This window comes from Nerophis lumbriciformis, linkage group LG23 (assembly GCF_033978685.3).
Source record: "Nerophis lumbriciformis linkage group LG23, RoL_Nlum_v2.1, whole genome shotgun sequence".
Classification (NCBI taxonomy): domain Eukaryota; kingdom Metazoa; phylum Chordata; class Actinopteri; order Syngnathiformes; family Syngnathidae; genus Nerophis; species Nerophis lumbriciformis.
In genome coordinates, this window is record NC_084570.2 from 42,171,661 (window position 1) to 42,193,965 (window position 22,305).

The following is a 22,305-nucleotide window of genomic DNA, read 5'->3' on the forward strand; positions in this document are numbered from 1 at the left end:
ATGGAGATGGAGATTTCAAGTTCCAACAGGACTTGGCGCCTGCACACAGCGCAAAATCTACCCGTACCTGGTTTACGGACCATGGTATTTCTGTTCTAAATTGGCCCGCCAACTCCCCTGACCTTAGCCCCATAGAAAATCTGTGGGGTATTGTGAAAAGGAAGATGCAGAATGCCAGACCCAAATACGCAGAAGAGTTGAAGGCCACTATCAGAGCAACCTGGGCTCTCATAACACCTGAGCAGTGCCAGAAACTCATCGACTCCATGCCACGCCGCATTAACGCAGTAATTGAGGCAAAAGGAGCTCCAACCAAGTATTGAGTATTGTACATGCTCATATTTTTCATTTTCATACTTTTCAGTTGGCCAACATTTCTAAAAATCCCTTTTTTGTATTAGCCTTAAGTAATATTCTAATTTTGTGACACACGGAATTTTGGATTTTCATTTGTTGCCACTTCAAATCATCAAAATTAAATGAAATAAACATTTGAATGCATCAGTCTGTGTGCAATGAATAAATATAATGTACAAGTTACACCTTTTGAATGCAATTACTGAAATAAATCAAGTTTTTCAAAATATTCTAATTTACTGGCTTTTACCTGTATATATATGGCAGCACGGTGGCAGAGGGGTTAGTGCATCTGCCTCACAATACGAAGGTCCTGAGTAGTCTTGGGTTCAATCCCGGGCTCGGGATCTTTCTGTGTGGAGTTTGCATGTTCTCCCCGTGACTGCGTGGGTTCCCTCCGGGTACTCCGGCTTCCTCCCACCTCCAAAGACATGCACCTGGGGATAGGTTGATTGGCAACACTAAATTGGCCCTAGTGTGTGAATGTGAGTGTGAATGTTGTCTGTCTATCTGTGTTGGCCTTGCGATGAGGTGGCGACTTGTCCAGGGTGTACCCCGCCTTCCGCCCGATTGTAGCTGAGATAGGCTCCAGCGCCCCCCGCGACCCCGAAGGGAATAAGCGGTAGAAAATGGATGGATGGAAAATGGATGGATGGATGGATGGATAGTACAGTACAGACTCAAACGTAATAGTAAAGACTGAAAATGGCTCTTATTGACTCACACTGACTCGTTGAGATTCAAACGTACTTGTAATGACTCAAAATAACTCAAATTGTCTCCCTGACTCGTTGAGATTCAAACGGACTTGTCATGACTCAAAATGACTCTTACAGACTCACACACTGACTCGCATAGGTTCATACTTACTTGTAATGACTCAATCTGACAGAATAACTTGGAGGGATTCAGACTTGGTCGTAAAGATCAAAGTGACTCTTACAAAGTCACATTAACTCATAGGGATTTGAATTTACTTGTAATGACTCAAAATAACTCAAATTGTCATAATGACTCTTTAGAGTCATTATGACAGAGATTGCAGAGATTCAGACTTGGTTCTAATGACTAAAAATGGTTCTTACGGACTCACATTGCCTTGTAAGGATTTAAACGTGCTTGTAATAACTTAAAATAAATAAACATTTTTATAGTGATTCGTTGAGATTCAAACTAAAGACTCAAAATGGCTCTTACACGCTCACACTGACTCGCAGAGATTCAGACTTACTTGTAATGACTCAAATTGAAACAATAACTTGTAGAGATTCAGACTTGGTCGTAATGATAATATGATAATGATAATAAATGGCTATTACAGACTCACACTGAGTCGTAAAATTCACGCTTAGTCGTGAAGACTCAAATTGACTCACTGACTCGGAGGTGTTCAAACTTAGTCGTAAACACTCAAAATGATTCTTACACACTCACACTGACTCATAGAGATTGAAACTTCGTTGTAAAGACCCAAAATGATTCACATTGTCACACTCACTCAGAGATTGAAACTTAGTCGTAAACACTCAATAATATTCTTTACAGACTCACATCGACTTGTAAAGATTCAAACGTACTTGTAATGACTCAAAATGACTCTTACAGACTCACACTGACTCCTAAAGATTCAAGCTTAGTGGTAAAGACTCAAAATGACTCTTTTAGACTAACACTGACTCATAAAGATTCAAACTTACTTGTAATGACTCAAAATTACTTTTGAGTCACACAACTCACAAAGATTCAAACTTAGTGGTAAGTAGGGCTGGGCGATATGGCCTTTTTTAATATCTCGATATTTTTAGGCCATGTCACGATACACGATATATATCTCGAAATTTTTGCCTTAGCCTTGAATGAACAGTTGATGCATATAATCACAGCAGTATGATGATTCTATGTGTCTACATTCAAACATTCTTCTTCATGCTGCATTCATATATGCTACTTTTTTACTTTCATGCAGAGAGGGAAATTACAACTAAGTCAATTTAGCAAAAGTGTATTTATTAAAGAGTTATTAAGCAGTGGCACAAACATTCATGTCATTTCCAAAACAGAAAGTGCAAAATTGTCAGAGACATTTTAAAACAAGCTATTAGTGCACTTTTGTGCATGATGTCACTAAGATGACTTATCAAAACAACACTAAATTAAAGTGCACTTTTTGTACAGAACGCCACTACAATAGTTTAAAACAAATAAAGTGCACTTTTGTGCATGATGTCACACAAGATATTTCAATAAGTGTCAAATAAAAATGAGCTGCATAATAGGAAATCAAATTGTGTATGTCCTTCGCTATGTGGTAGGTTCCTGCGGACGTTATCTCCTTCTGTTGTTGACTATTTTTTTCATACAGGGTTGATCTGGAAATGTTTGCCTCGGCATTTTGATGGTGTGGGCGTGTGGCACCGAACGGAGATGTTGACATGCGGAGTAAGCACTCTTCATTCTCTAGCAGGTGACTTTTCAAATGATGTTACATATTAGCAGTGGTGCTACTTTTTGTAGCAATGCTTTTTCCCCACACTTGACAAATTACGGTTGTCTGTTTGACATATTCCCACTTGAAGCCAAACCACCGCCAGACGATGGACCCCGTGCTGTTTTTCTTGGGAATTAATTCTTCCTTCATTTGTTACCAGATTCGCACCTTCTTTCTCTCGTATTACCGCTTGCACCACTCCGCTAGCATCACAGCTAACATTACCCATGCTGCTACCTCTCTGCTCCGCGAGGGGGTATACGTATGTGACGTATGACGTGACAGTATGTGACGTGTGTAAGAAGGTGCGCTTGCTGTCTGTGAGAAGGAGAGACAAGAAAGAGTGAGAAGAGCCTGTAGTGTAATGCCCGCAGCTAAAAGCAACTGCGTAAAAACGTATACTCGAATATCACGACATAGTCATTTTCTTTTTTGCACAGAGACAAACCCGCGATATATCACCCAGCCCTAGTGGTTAGGACTCAAAATATTTTTTACAAGCTATTACTACTATTTACTTGTAAAGACTCAAAATGACTCAAATTGTCATAATGTCTTGTCGAGATTCAAACTTACTCGTAATAACTCAAAATGACTCTTACACACTCACACTGACTCGTAGGGATTCAAACCTACTTGTTCAGACTCAAAATGACTCAAATTGTCATACTGACTTGTACAGAGTCAAACTTACTTGTTCAGACTCAAAATGACCCTTACAGACACACACTGTCTCATAAAGATTCACACTTAGTCGTAAAGACTCAATAACACACTCACACTGACTCGTAGGGATTCAAATTTAGCTTTAATGACTCAAAATGACTCTTACAGACTCCCAGTAACTTCTAAAGATTCAAACTTACTTGTCATGACTCAAAATGGCTCTCACAGATGAACACTGGATCATAAAGACTCATATTTACTTGTAAAGACTCAAAATGACTCAAATTTTCATACTGACTTGTAGAGATTCAAACTTAGTTGTTATGACTCAAAATGACTCTTACACACTTACACTGAATCGTAAGGATTAAAATGTTCTTGTAAAGACTCAAAATGACACAAATTGTCATACTGACTTGTAGAGATTCAAACTTAGTTGTAACGACTCAAAATGACTCTTACACACTCACACTGATTCGTACAGAATCAAACTTACTTGTTATGACTCAAAATAGTTCTTACAGACTAACGATGAATCGTAAAGATTCAAATTTATTTGTAATGATTCAAAATGGTTCTTATAGACTACCACAGGCTCCTACAGATTCAAACCTACTTGTTACGACTCAAATGACTCTCACATTGACTCGTAGGGTTTCATACTTACTTGTAAAGACTCAAAATGACTCAAATTGTCATACTGACTTGTAGAGATTTAAACTTAGTTGTTATGACTCAAAATGACTCTTACACACTCACGCTGACTCGTAAAGATTCAAACCTACTCGTTATGACTCAAAATAGTTCTTACCAACTAAGGATGAATCGTGAAGATTCAAACTTATTTGTAATGACTCAAAATGACTCTTACAGACTCCTGCAGATTCTAACCTACTTGTTACGACTCAAATGACTCTTACACACTCACACTGACTCCTAAAGATTCAAACCTACTTGTTACAACTCAAATGACTCTTACAGACTCACACTGACTCCTGCAGATTCAAACCTACTTGATACGACTCAAATGACTCTTACACACTCACACTGACTCCTGCAGATTCAAACCTACTTGTTACGACTCAAATGACTCTTACACACTCACACTGACTCCTGCAGATTCAAACCTACTTGTTACGACTCAAATGACTCTTACACACTCCCATGGACTCCTGCAGATTCAAACCTACTTGTTATGACTCAAATGACTCTTACACACTCACACTGACTCCTGCAGATTCAAACCTACTTGTTACGACTCAAATGACTCTTACACACTCACACTGACTCCTGCAGATTCAAACCTACTTGTTACGACTCTTACACACTCCCACTGACTCCTGCAGATTCAAACCTACTTGTTACGACTCAAATAACTCATACACACTCAGACAGACTCATAAAGATTCAAACCTACTTGTTACGACTCAAATGACTCTTACACACTCACACTGACTCCTGCAGATTCAAACCTACTTGTTACGACTCAAATGACTCTTACACACTCACACTGACTCCTGCAGATTCAAACCTACTTGTTACGACTCAAATGACTCTTACACACTCCCATGGACTCCTGCAGATTCAAACCTACTTGTTATGACTCAAATGACTCTTACACACTCACACTGACTCCTGCAGATTCAAACCTACTTGTTACGACTCAAATGACTCTTACACACTCACACTGACTCCTGCAGATTCAAATCTACTTGTTACGACTCTTACACACTCCCACTGACTCCTGCAGATTCAAATCTACTTGTTACGACTCAAATAACTCATACACACTCAGACAGACTCATAAAGATTCAAACCTACTTGTTATGACTCAAATGACTCTTACACACTCACACTGACTCCTGCAGATTCAAACCTACTTGTTACGACTCAAATAACTCATACACACTCAGACAGACTCATAAAGATTCAAACCTACTTGTTATGACTCAAATGACTCTTACACACTCACACTGACTCCTGCAGATTCAAACCTACTTGTTACGACTCAAATGACTCTTAGAGACTCACACTGACTCTTGCAGATTCAAACCTACTTGTTACGACTCAAATGACTCTTACACACTCCCATGGACTCCTGCAGATTCAAACCTACTTGTTACGACTCAAATGACTCTTACAGACTCACACTGACTCCTGCAGATTCTAACCTACTTGTTACGACTCAAATGACTCTTACACACTCACACTGACTCCTGCAGATTCTAACCTACTTGTTACGACTCAAATGACTCTTACACACTCACACTGACTCCTGCAGATTCTAACCTACTTGTTACGACTCAAATGACTCTTGCACACTCCCACTGACTCGTAAAGATTCAAACTTACTTTTAACAACCCAAAATGACTCAAATTGTCACAGATCTAGCCGTAAACGCCTCAAAACGATTCTTTACACACCCACACCGACTGGCAAAGGACTCGACCTGACTCGCGTTGACAAGCCGATCAGCGTTGTTACTGGACCGAGGCTCCGCCCCTTGGGTAGAGCGGATGGGAAACGGGTCACTTTTCGCCAAAACTGACGACAAGACGACTCGTGCGAGTTATGGGCCACCTGACCATGAGAAAAAATCTTTTTAGCACACGCACACAATGTGTGTGTGTGTGTGTGTGTGTGTGTGTGTGTGTGTGTGTGTGAGTGTGTGTGTGTGTGTGTGTCCATGCAGTATTCACATTATCAATGTGTGTGTGTGTGTGTGTGTGTGTGACTTAATGCCAACACACTGAACTTCATCACTTATTTATACAAATGGAGGATCTCCTACACACACACACAGACACACACAAACACACACAGACACACACTGTTCTATTTAGTCATCATGCGTCTTCTATTCTATTCTATTCTATTCTATTCTATTCTGGGCAGGAGTGAATGTGGAGCACGTTGCATCCTACTTACCACTGCTGCTGCGCTCCACCAGGAAGAAGAAGCTGATGATGATGATGATGATGATGATGATGATGATGATGATGATGATGGAGGAGTACAATGACGACGACGATGATGATGAAGAAGAAAAAGAGGAGGAAAAGTTTCCAGAATGAGTGACGAGGAACAAATGAAGATGGAGCGCTTTTCATTTACGTTCTCGGTGTGCTTGTGGCTCTGCTGCCGCGGCAACAAGCACATCAACTGTCTCTCTCTCTCTCTCTCTCTCCCTCACACACACACACACACACACACACACACACACACACACACACACACACACACACACACACACACACACACACACACACACACACACACTCACGTTCTTGTATTTGTTACCTTCTTGAGACCTCCGAAAAATGCCTCCCTCTTTAGGACCACCCTTTCTAGATATATACAACATTAATAATATATACTGTACATACTGTGCAAATATAAAAAAGCTTGTTATGAAAAATGCGTTGGAATTTCACAAGAAAATGGTCACAATTTCACAAGAAAAACTTAGAATTTTGGCAGTGTTATGATAAAAGTCGTCATTTTACTCAACGCATGTAAAAATTTAACAAGAAAAACTGAACATTTGTGCAATATTATGATAAAAATTGGAATTTTACTCAATAACAGTCGCAATTTTACAAGAAAAGCTTTAAATTTTGGCAATTGTATGAAAAGAGTCGTAATTTTACTCGACAAAAGCCACAATTTTATAAGAAAACTTGACAATTTTGGCAATATTATAATAATAATCAGAATTTTTACTTGGCAAAATTGTAACAAAAGTCATAATTTTACTTAAAAAACGTCACTATTTTACAAGAACAACCAAAATATTGGCAATATTGTGATAAGTCAGAATTGTATATGACAAATGTCACCATTTTGCATTAAAAATGCATTCTTTTTAATAAAAAAAAGTAATAATTTTAGGAGAAAATATTGCAATATTACAGAAACAGAAAGAATATGAGAAATTGTTCCCAATATAAGAAAAAAGTTGACACATTGTGTGAAAAATACTTCTTTTAGTAAAAAAGACTGCTTTTAGTAAAAAATGTAATGTATTAGTTATGACAGTATGTCTCTATATACATATTCATTTTATTTTTTTAAATCAATTTAGGCCAAAAGGAGCGTATTTCAATTTCTTACACACACTTGTTATTTCATATGTTGACCAGAGGGGGAGCACTTTTAAAAGCGACACACAGTCAATTTGAAAAATCCCTCCTTTTTGGGACCACCCTCATTTTGATAGATTTCACCACCAGGGGTGCAAATGAGACATTCTCTATTAGATGCAATGCTTTTCCGTATTGGGACCATGATTTATGTCCTAACTTGTTCACACCTCCTCATATGGAAGCTACTTTTCCTTGTTGATGTCTCAAGAAGGGTAGAAATACAAGAAAACACACACACACAGAGAGACACACACATTCTTGTATTTGCAGAGGTGGGTAGTAATGCGCTACATTTACTCCGTTACATCTACTTGAGTAACTTTTGGGATAAATTGTACTTCTAAGAGTAGTTTTAATGCAACTTACTTTTACTTTTACTTGAGTATATTTATAGAGAATAAACGCTACTTTTACTCCACTACTTTTATCTACATTCAGCTCGCTACTCGCTACTAATTCTTATCGATCTGTTAATGCACGCTTTGTTTGTTTTGGTCTGTCAGACAGACCTTCATAGTGCCTGCGTTACTGGTGACGTTTCACTCCGTTCCACCAATAAAATGCAGTCACTAGTGACGTTTGACTCCGTTCCACCAATCAGATGCAGTCACTGGTGACGTTGGACCAATCAAACAGAGCCAGGCGGTCACATGACCTGACTTAAACTAGTTGAAAAACTTATTGGGGTGTTACCATTTAGTGGTCAATTGTACGGAATATGTACTGTACTGTGCAATCTACTAATACAAGTTTCAATCAATCAATCAAAAGTGTGAAGGAAAAAAAAGACACTTTTTTATTTCAAACGTACATCCCGTCACAAGCCTAAAGACTGACTGCACAGTTCCTGTCTTCACAATAAAAGTGCCGCTCCATCGCGCCTGCGCTTTCAAAATAAGAGTCTCCGAAAGCCAGCGCAAACAAGCTTGCAAGCTACGGAATTTGCCGCCAATGTATTTCTTGTAAAGTGTGTGAAAACGAATATGGAAGCTGGACAAATAAGATACCAAAAACCAACCACTTTCATGTGGTATTAGACAGAAAGGAGGAACTTTTTTTCTCCTGCATTTGAAAACGTGGACGTTAAGCACTACTGTCTGATTACAATCAATGCAAGTCATCAGAATCAGGTAATACACCAACTTATATTCTAGTCTTCATGAAAGAAAGGAATCTATTTGTGTTAAACATGCATGTATATTCATTAAAACACCTTTAACATGTAAACAAAAACGGCAAAATAAATAAATATAAATTATATACTGTATATATATATGTGTGTATATATATATATATATATATATATATATATATATATATATATATAAATGTGTGTATAGATATATGTGTGTGTATATATATATATATATGTGTGTGTATGTGTATGTATGTGTATGTATGTATATATATATATATATATATATGTATATGATATGTGTGTGTATGTTACTCATCAGTTACTCAGTACTTGAGTAGTTTTTTCACAACATACTTGTTACTTTTACTCAAGTAAATATTTGGGTGACTACTCCTTACTTTTACTTGAGTAATAAATCTCTAAAGTAACAGTACTCTTACTTGAGTACAATTTCTGGCTACTCTACCCACCTCTGTGTATTTGTTACCTTCTCGAGACCTCCGAAAAATGCCTACCTCTTTAGGACCACCCTTTCTCGATATATGAAGATTTGTGTTTACAACATTAATAATATATACATACTATGCAGATATAAAAAGTTTTTGTGAAAAATGAGTTGGAATTTCACAAGAAAAAGGTCACAATTTCACAAGAAAAACTTAGAATTTTGTCAGTATTATAATAAAATTTGTCATTTACTCAACGGAAGTCAAAATTTAACAAGAAAAATTGAACATTTGTGCAATATTATGATAAAAATTGGAATTGTACTCAATAACAGTCGCAATTTTACAAGAAAAGCTTTAAATTTTGGCTATTTTATGAAAAAAGTCGTAATTTTACTCAACAAAAGTCACAATTTTATAAGAAAACTTGACAATTTTGGCAATATTATAATAATAATGTGAATTTTTACTTGGCGAAATTGTGACAAAAGTCATCATTTTACTCAAAACATTTCACTATTTTACAAGAACAACCAAAACATGTGTTTAAAACTATTTTTGAATGTTTTGTTTGTAATTGTTTTTTAATCTTCATTATTTACTTCAAGTTATTACAGTATGTCTCTATATACATATTTATTTTTTGCTTTTATTAATTTTGGCCTAAGGGGGCGCATTTCAATTTCTTACACACACTTGTCATTACATATGTTGGCCAGAGGGGGAGCACTTTTAAAAGTGACACACAGTCAACTTAAAAAATCCCTCCTTTTTGGGACCACCCTCATTTTGATAGATTTCACCACCAGGGGTGCAAATGAGACATTCTCTATTAGATGCAATGGTTTTTTGTATTGGGACCATGATTTATGTCATCACTTGTTTACACCTCCTCATATGGAAGCTACTTTTCCTTGTTGATGTCTCAAGAAGGGTAGAAATACAAGAAAACACACACACACACACACATTCTTGTATTTGTTACCTTCTTGAGACCTCCGAAAAATGCTTACCTCTTTAGGACCACCCTTTCTAGATATATAAAGATGTGTATTTACAATATTTATAATATATACATACTATGCAAATATATAAAAGCTTGTTGCGAAAAATGAGTTGGAATTTCACAAGAAAATGGTCACAATTTCACAAGAAAAACTTAGAATTTTGTCAGTATTATAATAAAATTCGTCATTTACTCAACGGAAGTCAAAATTTAACAAGAAAAATTGAACATTTGTGCAATATTAAGATAAAAGTTGGAATTTTACTCAATAACAGTCGCAACTTTAAAAGAAAAGCTTAAAATGTTGGCAATTTTATGAAAAGAGTCATAATTTTACTCGACAAAAGTCACAATTCTATAAGAAAATTTGACAATTTTGGTAATATTATAGTAATAATCGGAATTTTTACTTGGCAAAATTGTGACAAAAGTCATAATTTTACTCAAAAAATGTCACTATTTTACAAGAACCGAAAAATGTGTTTAAAATGTTTTGTTTGTAATTGGTTTTTAATCTTCATTATTTTCTTCAAGTTATTACAGTATGTCTCTACATACATATTAATTTTTTGTTTTTTATTAATTTTGGCCAAAGGGGGCGCATTTCAATTTCTTGCACACACTTGTTATTACATATGTTGGCCAGAGGGGGAGCACTTTTAAAACCAGTCAATTTGAAAAATCCCTCCTTTTTGGGACCACCCTCATTTTGATAGATTTCACCACCAGGGGTGCAAATGAGACATTCTCTATTAGATGCAATGGTTTTCTGTATTGGGACCATGATTTATGTCATCACTTGTTCACACCTCCTCATATGGAAGCTACTTTTCCTTGTTGGTGTCTCAAGAAGCGAAGAAGTACAAGAACACACACACACACAGGCTCCACCTCTAGTTGCTTGCTTGGCCTTCCTCTTCCTCTCTATTTGTTGTCATTCCTTACTTCCTCTTGTCCTGTACACACACCTAATTAGGTCAAAGGTCACGATGGCACACCGCTCACAATTAGCGCCGCGTGTGCACGTGGGACACGGCGCCCTCATGCGCGCACACACACACTAAATAATTTATGCGCGGGCACAGCCGGTCAGCTGTCGTTTCCGCGCATCTTCAAAGTTTGCCGCGTCAGCAGTTTGCCACCCGGCCACCAGGGGGCAGCGTGCTTTTCTCGGGGCCTCCCGCGCTATGTTGAGCTAAATTGAGAGGAGATAAGCGAAGGGAGCGTGGAGAAGCTTTGTAATAAATGTGAGAGTCATGAGAGACATGAAAATATATCATGATAATAATAAATGTTTACATCAGGAACGCCGCCACAGATTTGATGAGTTTGTCTCCCGGCGGGGGCCACGCAGACGGCGGCGGGCGGAGGAAGACCGCGGTGAGGAAGAAGACCACTTCCTGGAGGCGGACGACTGTGCTACTTCCTGGCGCCGGCCATTTTGAACCTGACAATGGCGTCCAGGTGCTGATGACTATTAGTCAGGGCAGAAGTTCATGGGAGGTTGCTCCCGTCGCCAGAAGGAGGTTCTAGAAGGAGGACGAACCGCGGGAAGGTCGCATCGATCGTCAGCGGAGTCGTTAATAATTCAGAGCTGCAACCAGGAACAAGTGCAGGAACTGAACCAGGACCACAGTTTTGCCCTGGAAATCTTTGGAACTACTGATGAATATTATTATATTAAACACCTTTATCATTTCTTAGCATACAGAACATGATATGTTAGCATATGTAGCATGCATTCTATTATCATACATTAAATGTGATTATTATCATATTACAATGCATGACCATATATGGTTATACAATATATAAATACTCTATTTATATATATATATACAAATTGTATGTGATTATTATATTATAATGCATGACCATATATGGCTGTGTCGCGGGGAGGGGGTGCTGGAGCCTATCCCAGCTGCATTTGGGCGGAAGTCGGGGTACACCCTAGGGAAGTCGCCACCTCATCGCAGGACTAACAGAAATAGACAACGTACACACATTAACATAATATGTACACACACACATATACATACATATATGTGTATGTACTATATAAATATGTATATGTATACAGATACATTTCATATATATATATAAATATATACACACATACATTATACATATATACACATGAAAATTATTATATATATATATATACATACACACACACACACTGTATATGGGTGTGTTTGTGTACATATGATATTAATATATCCATCCATCCATCCATCCATCGTCTTCCGCTTATCCGAGGTCGGGTCGCGGGGGCAGCAGCCTAAGCAGGGAAGCCCAGACTTCCCTCTCCCCAGCCACTTCGTCCAGCTCTTCCCGTGGGACCCCGAGGCGTTCCCAGGCCAGCCGGGAGACATAGTCTTCCCAACGTGTCCTGGGTCTTCCCCGCGGCCTCCTACCGGTCGGACGTGCCCTAAACACCTCCCTAGGGAGGCGCTCGGGTGGCATCCTGACCAGATGCCCGAACCACCTCATCTGGCTCCTCTCGATGTGGAGGAGCAGCGGCTTTACTTTGAGCTCCCCCCGGATGGCAGAGCTTCTCACCCTATCTCTAAGGGAGTGCCCCGCCACCCGGCGGAGGAAACTCATTTCGGCCGCTTGTACCCGTGATCTTGTCCTTTCGGTCATAACCCAAAGCTCATGACCATAGGTGAGGATGGGAACGTAGATCGACCGGTAAATTGAGAGCTTTGCCTTCCGGCTCAGCTCCTTCTTCACCACAACGGATGGATACAGCGTCCGCATTACTGAAGACGCCGCACCGATCCGCCTGTCGATCTCACGATCCACTCTTCCCTCACTCGTGAACAAGACTCCGAGGTACTTGAACTCCTCCACTTGGGGCAAGATCTCCTCCCCAACCCGGAGATGGCACTCCACCCTTTTCCGGGCGAGAACCATGGACTCGGACTTGGAGGTGCTGATTCTCATCCCAGTCGCTTCACACTCGGCTGCAAACCGATCCAGCGAAAGCTGAAGATCCTGGCCAGATGAAGCCATCAGGACCACATCATCTGCAAAAAGCAGAGACCTAATCCTGCAGCCACCAAACCAGATCCCCTCAACGCCTTGACTGCGCCTAGAAATTCTGTCCATAAAAGTTATGAACAGAATCGGTGACAAAGGGCAGCCTTGGCGGAGTCCAACCCTCACTGGAAACGTGTCCGACTTACTGCCGGCAATGCGGACCAAGCTCTGACACTGATCATACAGGGAGCGGACTGCCACAATCAGACAGTCCGATACCCCATATTCTCTGAGCACTCCCCACAGGACTTCCCGAGGGACACGGTCGAATGCCTTCTCCAAGTCCACAAAACACATGTAGACTGGTTGGGCAAACTCCCATGCACCCTCAAGGACCCTGCCGAGAGTATAGAGCTGGTCCACAGTTCCACGACCAGGACGAAAACCACACTGTTCCTCCTGAATCCGAGGTTCGACTATCCGGCGTAGCCTCCTCTCCAGTACACCCGAATAGACCTTAACGGGAAGGCTGAGGAGTGTGATCCCACGATAGTTAGAACACACCCTCCGGTTCCCCTTCTTAAAGAGAGGAACCACCACCCCGGTCTGCCAATCCAGAGGTACCGCCCCCGATGTCCACGCGATGCTGCGGAGTCTTGTCAACCAAGACAGCCCCACAGCATCCAGAGCCTTAAGGAACTCCGGGCGGATCTCATCTACTCCTGGGGCCTTGCCACCGAGGAGCTTTTTAACTACCTCAGCAACCTCAGCCCCAGAAATAGGAGAGCCCACCACAGACTCCCCAGGCACTGCTTCCTCATAGGAAGACGTGTTGGTGGGATTGAGGAGGTCTTCGGAGTATTCCCTCCACCGATCCACAACATCCGCAGTCGAGGTCAGCAGAACACCATCCTCGCCATACACGGTGTTGATAGTGCACTGCTTCCCCTTCCTGTGGTCCAGAATTGCTTCGAAGCCGTCCGGAAGTCGTCCAACGGATATATAATTCATATAATTGGATATTAAGAGTATGTGAAAGTTCAACATTTTCCCCATCATGCACTGTAAGGGTGTAATTTTGAATTGTTAATGATGCTTGGTCATTTTTTTATAAGCAGGTTGTGTTGTGTGTGACCATGTGTGTTGACTTTTTGTGACGGTTGGATACATTTTTTTTTGCCCCATGACTCGGGAAGGTTGTCTGGATTGGCTCATAAAAGTGAATGCAGTGCTGTATGCTCTTCAATCTTCATTGGCCTGATTTAGTCACATTGTTCACAAAACAAGACTGTCAGATATTTTAAGTTCATTGGGAATTCTTTAGGGCAGCACGGTGGAAGAGGGGTTAGTGCGTCTGCCTCACGATACGAAGGTCCTGAGTAGTCGTGAGTTCAATCCCGGCCTCGGGATCTTTCTGTGTGGAGTTTGCATTTTCTCCCCGTGACTGCGTGGGTTCCCTCCGGGTACTCCGGCTTCCTCCCACCTCCAAAGACATGCACCTGGGGATAGGTTGATTGGCAACACTAAATTGGCCCTAGTGTGTGGATGTGAGTGTGAATGTTGTCTGTCTATCTGTGTTGGCCCTGCGATGAGGTGGCGACTTGTCCAGGGTGTACCCCGCCTTCCGCCCGATTGTAGCTGAGATAGGCTCCAGCACCCCCCGCGACCTCGAAGGGAATAAGCGGTAGAAAATGGATGGATGGGAATTCCTTATTAAATCCGTGGACGAGCGGTTCGCTTCCTGGTTGCACAGGAAGTAGCAAGGAGCACTTCCTCTAAGGCTCCAGATGAGCATGAAGGCTTAAAAAAAAAAATTTTTTTTTTTAATCAGTTAGAGGTGGGGCTAAAAGTCATGTGACCACAGCTGCACTTCTTCAATTACAAACTCCTACGTGTGGCGTGTTGCCGCAGTGGAACACTCAGGCTAAAAACAAACGTAAAGGCTCTCATTACAGGCCGATCAATACATCTCAGTGTGTGCGTGCGTGTGCGTGATGACATCATGGCGAGGCCTCGGGGTCTTCTTTCGCGTTCCTCGCCAACATACTTTTTTAGCTGCGGAAGATGAAACCAGTAATGATGTGTTCGTTGTCAGCGTGTAAATGTGAGCGCCTTGGTCCACATGCATTCATCGGAAGGGGCGGCGGCCACGTCGGTTGACACACACACACACACACACACACACACACACAATCACGTCTATATTTAGCCAAGTGCCGCAGGAAAAAGCTCGTGAATTTTTTAAACTTTGTAAGCCGACTTCCTGCCCTCCGCGGTTGCCAGAGGTTGGGATCGCCGTGGCAACCCCTGTCTTTGATGTCATCGCTACTTCATGTAAGAGTTTATTATTGTACAAACCCTAAAAGCAGTGAAGTTGGCACGTTGTGTAAATGGTGAATAAAAACAGAATACAATGATTTGCAAATCCTTTTCAACTTCTATTCAATTGAATAGACTGCAAAGACAAGATATTTAACGTTCCAACTGAGAAACTTTTGTTATTTTTTGCAAATATTAGCTCATTTGGAATTTGATGCCTGCAATATGTTTAAAAAAACCTGGCACAAGTGGCAAAAAAGACCGAGAAAGTTGAAGAATGCTCGTCAAACACTTATTTGGAACATCTCACAGGTGAACGGGCTAATTGGGAACAGGTGGGTGCCATGATTGGGTATAAAAGCAGCTTCCATGAAATGCTCAGTCATTCACAAACAAGGATGGGGCGAGGGTCACCACTTTGTCAACAAATGCCTGAGCAAATTTTCCAACAGTTGAAGAACAACATTTCTCAACCAGCTATTGCAAGGAATTTAGGGATTTCACCATCTACGGTCCGTAATATCATCAAAAGGTTCAGAGAATCTAAAGAAATCACTGCACGTAAGCGATGATATTACGGACCTTCGATCCCTCAGGCGGTACTGCATCAAAAAGCGACATCAGTGTGTAAGTTGGACTGATGCAAAGTGGAAAAGTGTTCTGTGGTCTGATGAATCCACAATTCAAATTGTTTTTGGAAACTGTGGACGTTGTGTTCTCCGGAAGATAGAGGACAAGAACCATGTGGACTGTTCTAGGCGCAAAGTGTAAAAGCCAGCATCTGTGATGGTATGGGGGTGTGTTAGTGCCCAAGACATGGGTAACTTACACATCTGTGAAGGCACCATTAATGCTGAAAGGTACATACAGGTTTTGGAGCAACATATGTTGCCATCCAAGCAACGTTATCATGGACGCCCCTGCTTATTTCAGCAAGACAATGCCAAGCCACGTGTTACATCAAACGTGGCTTCATAGTAAAAGAATGCGGGTACTAGACTGGCCTGCCTGTAGTCCAGACCTGTCTCCCATTGAAAATGTGTGGCGCATTATGAAGCCTAAAATACCACGACGGAGACCCCTGGACTGTTGAACAACTTAAGCTGTACATCAAGCAAGAATGGGTAAGAATTCCACCTGAAAAAATGTGTCTCCTCAGTTCCTAAATGTTTACTGAGTGTTGTTAAAAGGAAAGGCCATGTAACACAGTGGTAAAAATGCCCCTGTGACAACTTTTTTGCAATGTGTTGCTGCCATTAAATTCTAAATTAATGATTATTTGCAAAAAAAATTGCTTTTCTCAGTTGGAACATTAAATATCTTGTCTTTGCAGTCTATTCAATTGAATATAAGTTGAAAAGGATTTGCAAATCATTGTATTCTGTTTTTATTTACCATTTACACAACGTACCAACTTCACTGGTTTTGGCTTTTGTATTATTTTTAACAATCCCATGTCAGCATTTATTGATTTACTTAATATAATAAAATAAAGCGCAGTACTCGGCGGCCACCAGCAGAGGCGCTCTCTAAATAGCGATATGTAGATGGCGTTGCAGTGGAAGAAAAAAAACAGTTGAAAGTCGACAAAAAGAAGTTAGTTCCAAAGTTGTAAAGGTTAATGACATCACTGATGCATGATGGGTATTTAGTCCGAGCGAAGCATCCCAGCGAGCTTTGCTTTAATTAAGAGCGCGCACAACCCCCCCCCCCCTCCTCGATTAACCCGCAGACAGGCCGAGTTGATTCGCTCACCTCCGCAATCTTCCGCTCTCAGCGGAACAGGAAGTCACGACGGCTAATTGGTGTCGTCTCCCCGCGGACGCTTTAAAACTTTGTGACCGCTACTAGGCTTTTACTCTGAAAATGGCAAGGGGGGAGGGGTCAGAGTCCCACTTCCTGGTTAACTTTTTCCTCCCGCTCAAAAAGTTTACAAAGGGTTTGTTTTCGAGCGTCCACCAGGAAGTAGCCAGTGACACCGAGAAACCACCAACACAAAGTCACAATTATATTTCAGGACGTTTATTTGGCTTCACAATCAAAAGCATCTCCTTACTTAGTCGTTTGGTTTATAAATTATTTATAGCAATATTTTCATTGATTAGCTAATTGATCCGTCATGTCTGTTTCCGGCCGCAGGACAAAGACAGATCCCACTTCTAACACCAGAAAAAATAAGCAGACTCCCAGCACATAGTCCAAGCCCGAGGAGCCAGAAAAGACACATCGATCCAGGACATAGTCGGGGCCACACAGTGTTAAATAGAGTCTGCTATTATAAATAATCTGACAAAGAAAGCAGGACATAGACTCGGCCCGACATTTCATTTTTCTCTTCAGTCCAGCAAAAAGTCACGGACATAAAAAAAATAAGATAGTGTTTAAATATATTTCACTCACATTCATTTGGATTAGAAATACAAGACCCAGTCAGACGCTCCAACAAATAGTCACGTCCTACTGTAGCAAGGTTAACCGTGAGCTATGCCCAGGACATAGACATAGCCCGTCACGACAGTATGAAGGCATGGGTGGATATGGCCTCAGAAAGGCTTCCTGGTTTGGGGGTTTAAGGAGGGTTAATCTCAGCACGTTTAACATTGCAGAGTTCCAGGACATAGTCAGGACCGTGTGGATCTAAATGTGCTCAATGAAAACTTGAGCGTTCCATTTCAATGGAGATTTGCGTTGGTCACAGGTTGTAGCCAGGCCCAAGTGGAGATAAACAAAAGAATATATGATTTACTTACAGTACATTCATCTTTTAAGAATGTTTCCATTCCCTGCATGCTTTGGATGGATGGGCACATTCCAGCACTTAAACACAGCCTGGGATGGTGACAACAACAATCCAGAGAGTAGTCTGGCACCACGAAGAAAGTCTCACAAGAAGTTGGTTCCAGGTGTTAGTCTGAGCCCAGTCTTTCAGCCGAGGTGAATGATATGGAAGGATGCGTCAGAAAGTAGTCTCATCCCGAGCAAGAGGAACTCCCATCAGGACCGGGTTCTTTACTGAGGCGGACTAATTCCTGGGACAAAACCTCCAGGTCCTGCAGGAGAGACAGGGAAATTTATTCTCCTTTTTGGCCACCGGGGGCAGCAGAGTCATTGTCGTCCAGCAGGACACCTGCTCTTTCACAACGGCTAGCGCTAGCTTAGCATGCCGCTAAGTACAAACAAGTGTCCACGTGTGATGACATCATCATCCGGGGACAAAGAGGAGGAGGACTAGAGCAAGTTGGCAGGTCAACACTGCGGGACATGGAGCGTGTGTATGTACCTTCTGCAGGTGCATGTTCTTAGTCAGCTGCTCCTCCAACATGTTCTGCAGCTTCTTGTTCATCTCGCGCAGGTTCTCGTCCCCGGACTTGACCAGGTCCCGCAGGACGGAACCCAGGCCTCCTCGGTCTCCCTGAGAACCTCCGTGACCGCCGACAGCACCGCCCGAAACGTCTGCCGACACAAGGACACGTTTAGGGCACGAAGAGACGTTTAGGGCATGAAATGATAAATAATGATAAATGGGTTGTACTTGTATAGCGCTTTTCTACCTTCAAGGTACTCAAAGCGCTTTGACACTACTTCCACATTTACCCATTCACACACACATTCACACACTGATGGAGGGAGCTGCCATGCAAGGCGCTAACCAGCACCCATCAGGAGCAAGGGTGAAGTGTCTTGCTCAGGACACAACGGACATGACGAGGTTGGTACTAGGTGGGGATTGAACCAGTGACCCTCGGGTTGCGCACGGCCACTCTCCCACTGCGCCACGCCGTCCCTGAAGAGGCGTTTAGGTCATGAAGAGGCGTTTAGGACATGAAGACGCGTTTAGGACTTGAAGACGCGTTTAGGACATGAAGACGCGTTTAGGACTTGAAGACGCGTTTAGGACATGAAGACGCGTTTAGGACTTGAAGACGCGTTTAGGACATGAAGACGCGTTTAGGACATGAAGACGCGTTTAGGACTTGAAGACGCGTTTAGGGCATGAAAACACTTTTAGGACATGAAGAGGCGTTTAGGACATGAAACGCGTTTAGGACATGAAAACACGTTTAAGACATGAAGAGGCGTTTAGTACATGAAAACACTTTTAGGGCATGAAGAGGCGTTTAGGACATGAAGACGCGTTTAGGGCATGAAGACACGTGTAGGACAAGAAGACACTTTTACAACATGAAGACACGTTTAGGGCATGAAGACATGTTTAGGACATGAGGAGGCGTTTATAACATGAAAACACGTTTAAGACATGAAGAGGCGTTTAGGACATGAAGACACGTTTACAACATGAAAACACATTTAGGGCATGAAAACACGTTTAGGACATGAAGAGGCGATTAGGACATGAAGACACGTTTACAACATGAAGACACATTTAGGGCATGAAGACATGTTTAGCACATGAAGAGGCATTTAGGGCATGAAAACACGTTTAGGACATGAAGAGGCGTTTAGGACATGAAGAGGCGTTTGACATGAAGACATATTTACAACATGAAAACACGTTTAGGGCATGAAGACATGTTTAGCACATGAAGATGCGTTTTAGGACATGAAGAGGCGTTTGGGACATACTTGAAATGAGGAGTTTTATGCTAATGAGCTCCTATAACATTGGTGTAGTGGAGTCCTTTTCAACAAGTGGGCCTTAAGCAAACTGCCTGTGTGTGTCACCTATGCGGCTGTCCATGACGTATGTCTCTATGATGGCGCTCTTCCTGCAGATGTCCTCAGCCATGGACGAGCTGCTCACCTCCAGATGTTTCACCTGTCAGTCACACATCAGTGGTCACGTGACAGGCTGGACAGCCAATGAGAGCCGAGCAAGGAGCTCACCTTCTCCTCCAGCATCCACTTCTCCTGCTGGACCTCAGCCAGCCTCTGGAATAATTCTCCCAGCTCGTCGTCGGACAGCTCGGCGGCACGCTGACACTGAGGACTTCCTCCTCCCGACTGGCCACGCCCATCGCCAGAGACAGAGGCGTTTACACACGTCGCTGATCACGTGACCGACGCACGACACTCACCTTGGCCGGGTTGGCGCTCTGGTTCTCCTTCATCATGTCTCTGTAGGAGAAAGACGAGACGGAGGAGGAGTCCCCCGTCTGCTGTGTGCGACTTGGACTGTTGATCTCGGACAGAACCAGTTCCTCCAGGCCTGCAGGAAGAGGACAACACCACTTCCTGTTAGTCCCCCTGGACCCATACTTGCCAACCTTGAAACCTCCAATTTCGAGAGGGGGGGGGGGGGCGAGGTTGGGGGCGGGGCGTGGTTAAGAGGGGAGTATATTGACAGCTAGAATTCACCAAGTCAAGTATATATATACATATATATATATATATTTAATATATATATATATATATATATATATATCCTGAAAATATGCAAACAAAACTGTGTTTAGATAATTGATACTTCAAACTTGCATAACTTGGCTTCTGAGAGCTTCAAAATGTAATGAATAAAATGCTAAAGTTGTTGATGAACAAGCAATTATTTTAATAATTAAATATGGTCATTTTAAATGAATTATTATGATCATTTATAATTTATTATTTCAAATATGTTTATTTTAATGTATAACTCTATGGCTGGATGTAATAAGGAGTCAGAAAAAATACAAATAAAAATACAATTAATTTTGATGTTTTTAGCAAAATATAGTAAAATAAAAAAATAAAAATTTTAAATTAATAAATATATTTATTTTTAAGTAAGATAAACATAATAATACAATTTATCTCTAGTCTGGATGATTTAGTTCTTGTCACCCTGTTGTCCTCCCGTCGTGAAAAAAGGCTGTCCTCACTCAGGTCCGCATGGAGCTGGAGGGGGCGTGGCCTCCAGCTCCGGCTGAAAATCGGGAGATTTTCGGGAGAATATTTGTCCCGGGAGGTTTTCGGGAGAGGCGCTGAATTTCGTGAGTCTCCCGGAAAATTCGTGAGGGTTGGCAAGTATGCCTGGACCTCTACTTACAAGGAAACAACATGGCCGTGCAGGCTAAACCACACCCCAATGAGGGAAGACCACGCCATTTTTGAGGGGGAAGACCCTGCCATTTTTGAACAAGAGTCAGACCCTGCCCATTTGGATCAAGACCACACCCCTTTAAGGCAAGACAACACCCCTTTGAGAAAACACCCACCCACCCTTTAAGACAAGACCCCACCCCTTTAAGGCAAGATATCATCTTTGAGACAAAACCCTGCCCCTTTGAGACAAGACCACGCCCCTTTAAGGCAAGACATCAATTTGAGACAAGACCGCACCTCTTTGTGACAAGAACTCGCCCCTTTGAGACAAAACCCTGCCCCGTGAGACAATACCCTACCCTTTTGAGGCACGACCCCACCCCATTGAGACAAGACAACACCCCTTTGAAACAAGACCCTGTCCCTTTAAGATAAGAGCCCACCCCTTTGAGACATGACAACACCACTTTCAGACAAGACCCCGCCCCTTTATAGCAAGATAACAGACATACCACACCCCTTTGAGACAAGACCTCGCCTTTATAAGAACAACACCCCTTTGAGAGAAGACCCCACCCCTTTAAGGCAAGATAACAGCTATGAGACAAAACCCCACCTCTTTAAGGCAGGATAGCGCCCCTTGGAGACAAGACCACGCCCTTTTAGGCAGGTGCTCCTGGCACCAGACACAGATCTAAGTGGACTACTTAAAAATGTCTGATTGTCAGCTTTGTCCAGAAAAGCTTTTTAAACATTTATCTGTCTTTATAGA

General features: G+C 41.8%; 2 protein-coding genes across 5 annotated transcripts in view; both read right to left on the reverse strand.

The window, feature by feature from the left end:
* The window catches only part of kcnd1 (potassium voltage-gated channel, Shal-related subfamily, member 1), a 60,171-nt gene extending 53,547 nt beyond the window's left edge, over positions 1-6,624 (reverse strand). For both annotated transcript variants that reach the window (XR_009817813.2, XM_061985505.2), the window contains exon 1: positions 6,441-6,624. The gene's annotated coding sequence lies outside the window, so the exon portion shown is untranslated. The remainder of the gene's footprint in view (positions 1-6,440) is intronic.
* A 10,933-nt stretch (positions 6,625-17,557) lies between these two features.
* Positions 17,558-22,305, reverse strand: part of gripap1 (GRIP1 associated protein 1) — a 30,461-nt gene continuing 25,713 nt past the window's right edge. For all 3 annotated transcript variants that reach the window (XM_061985500.2, XM_061985499.2, XM_061985501.2), the window contains 5 exons: positions 20,588-20,718; positions 20,397-20,513; positions 20,235-20,328; positions 18,832-19,004; positions 17,558-18,601 (listed from right to left, as the gene is read on the reverse strand). In XM_061985500.2, the coding sequence (XP_061841484.1) occupies positions 18,521-18,601; positions 18,832-19,004; positions 20,235-20,328; positions 20,397-20,513; positions 20,588-20,718 (596 nt within the window). In that variant the 3' untranslated portion in view covers positions 17,558-18,520. The remainder of the gene's footprint in view (positions 18,602-18,831; positions 19,005-20,234; positions 20,329-20,396; positions 20,514-20,587; positions 20,719-22,305) is intronic.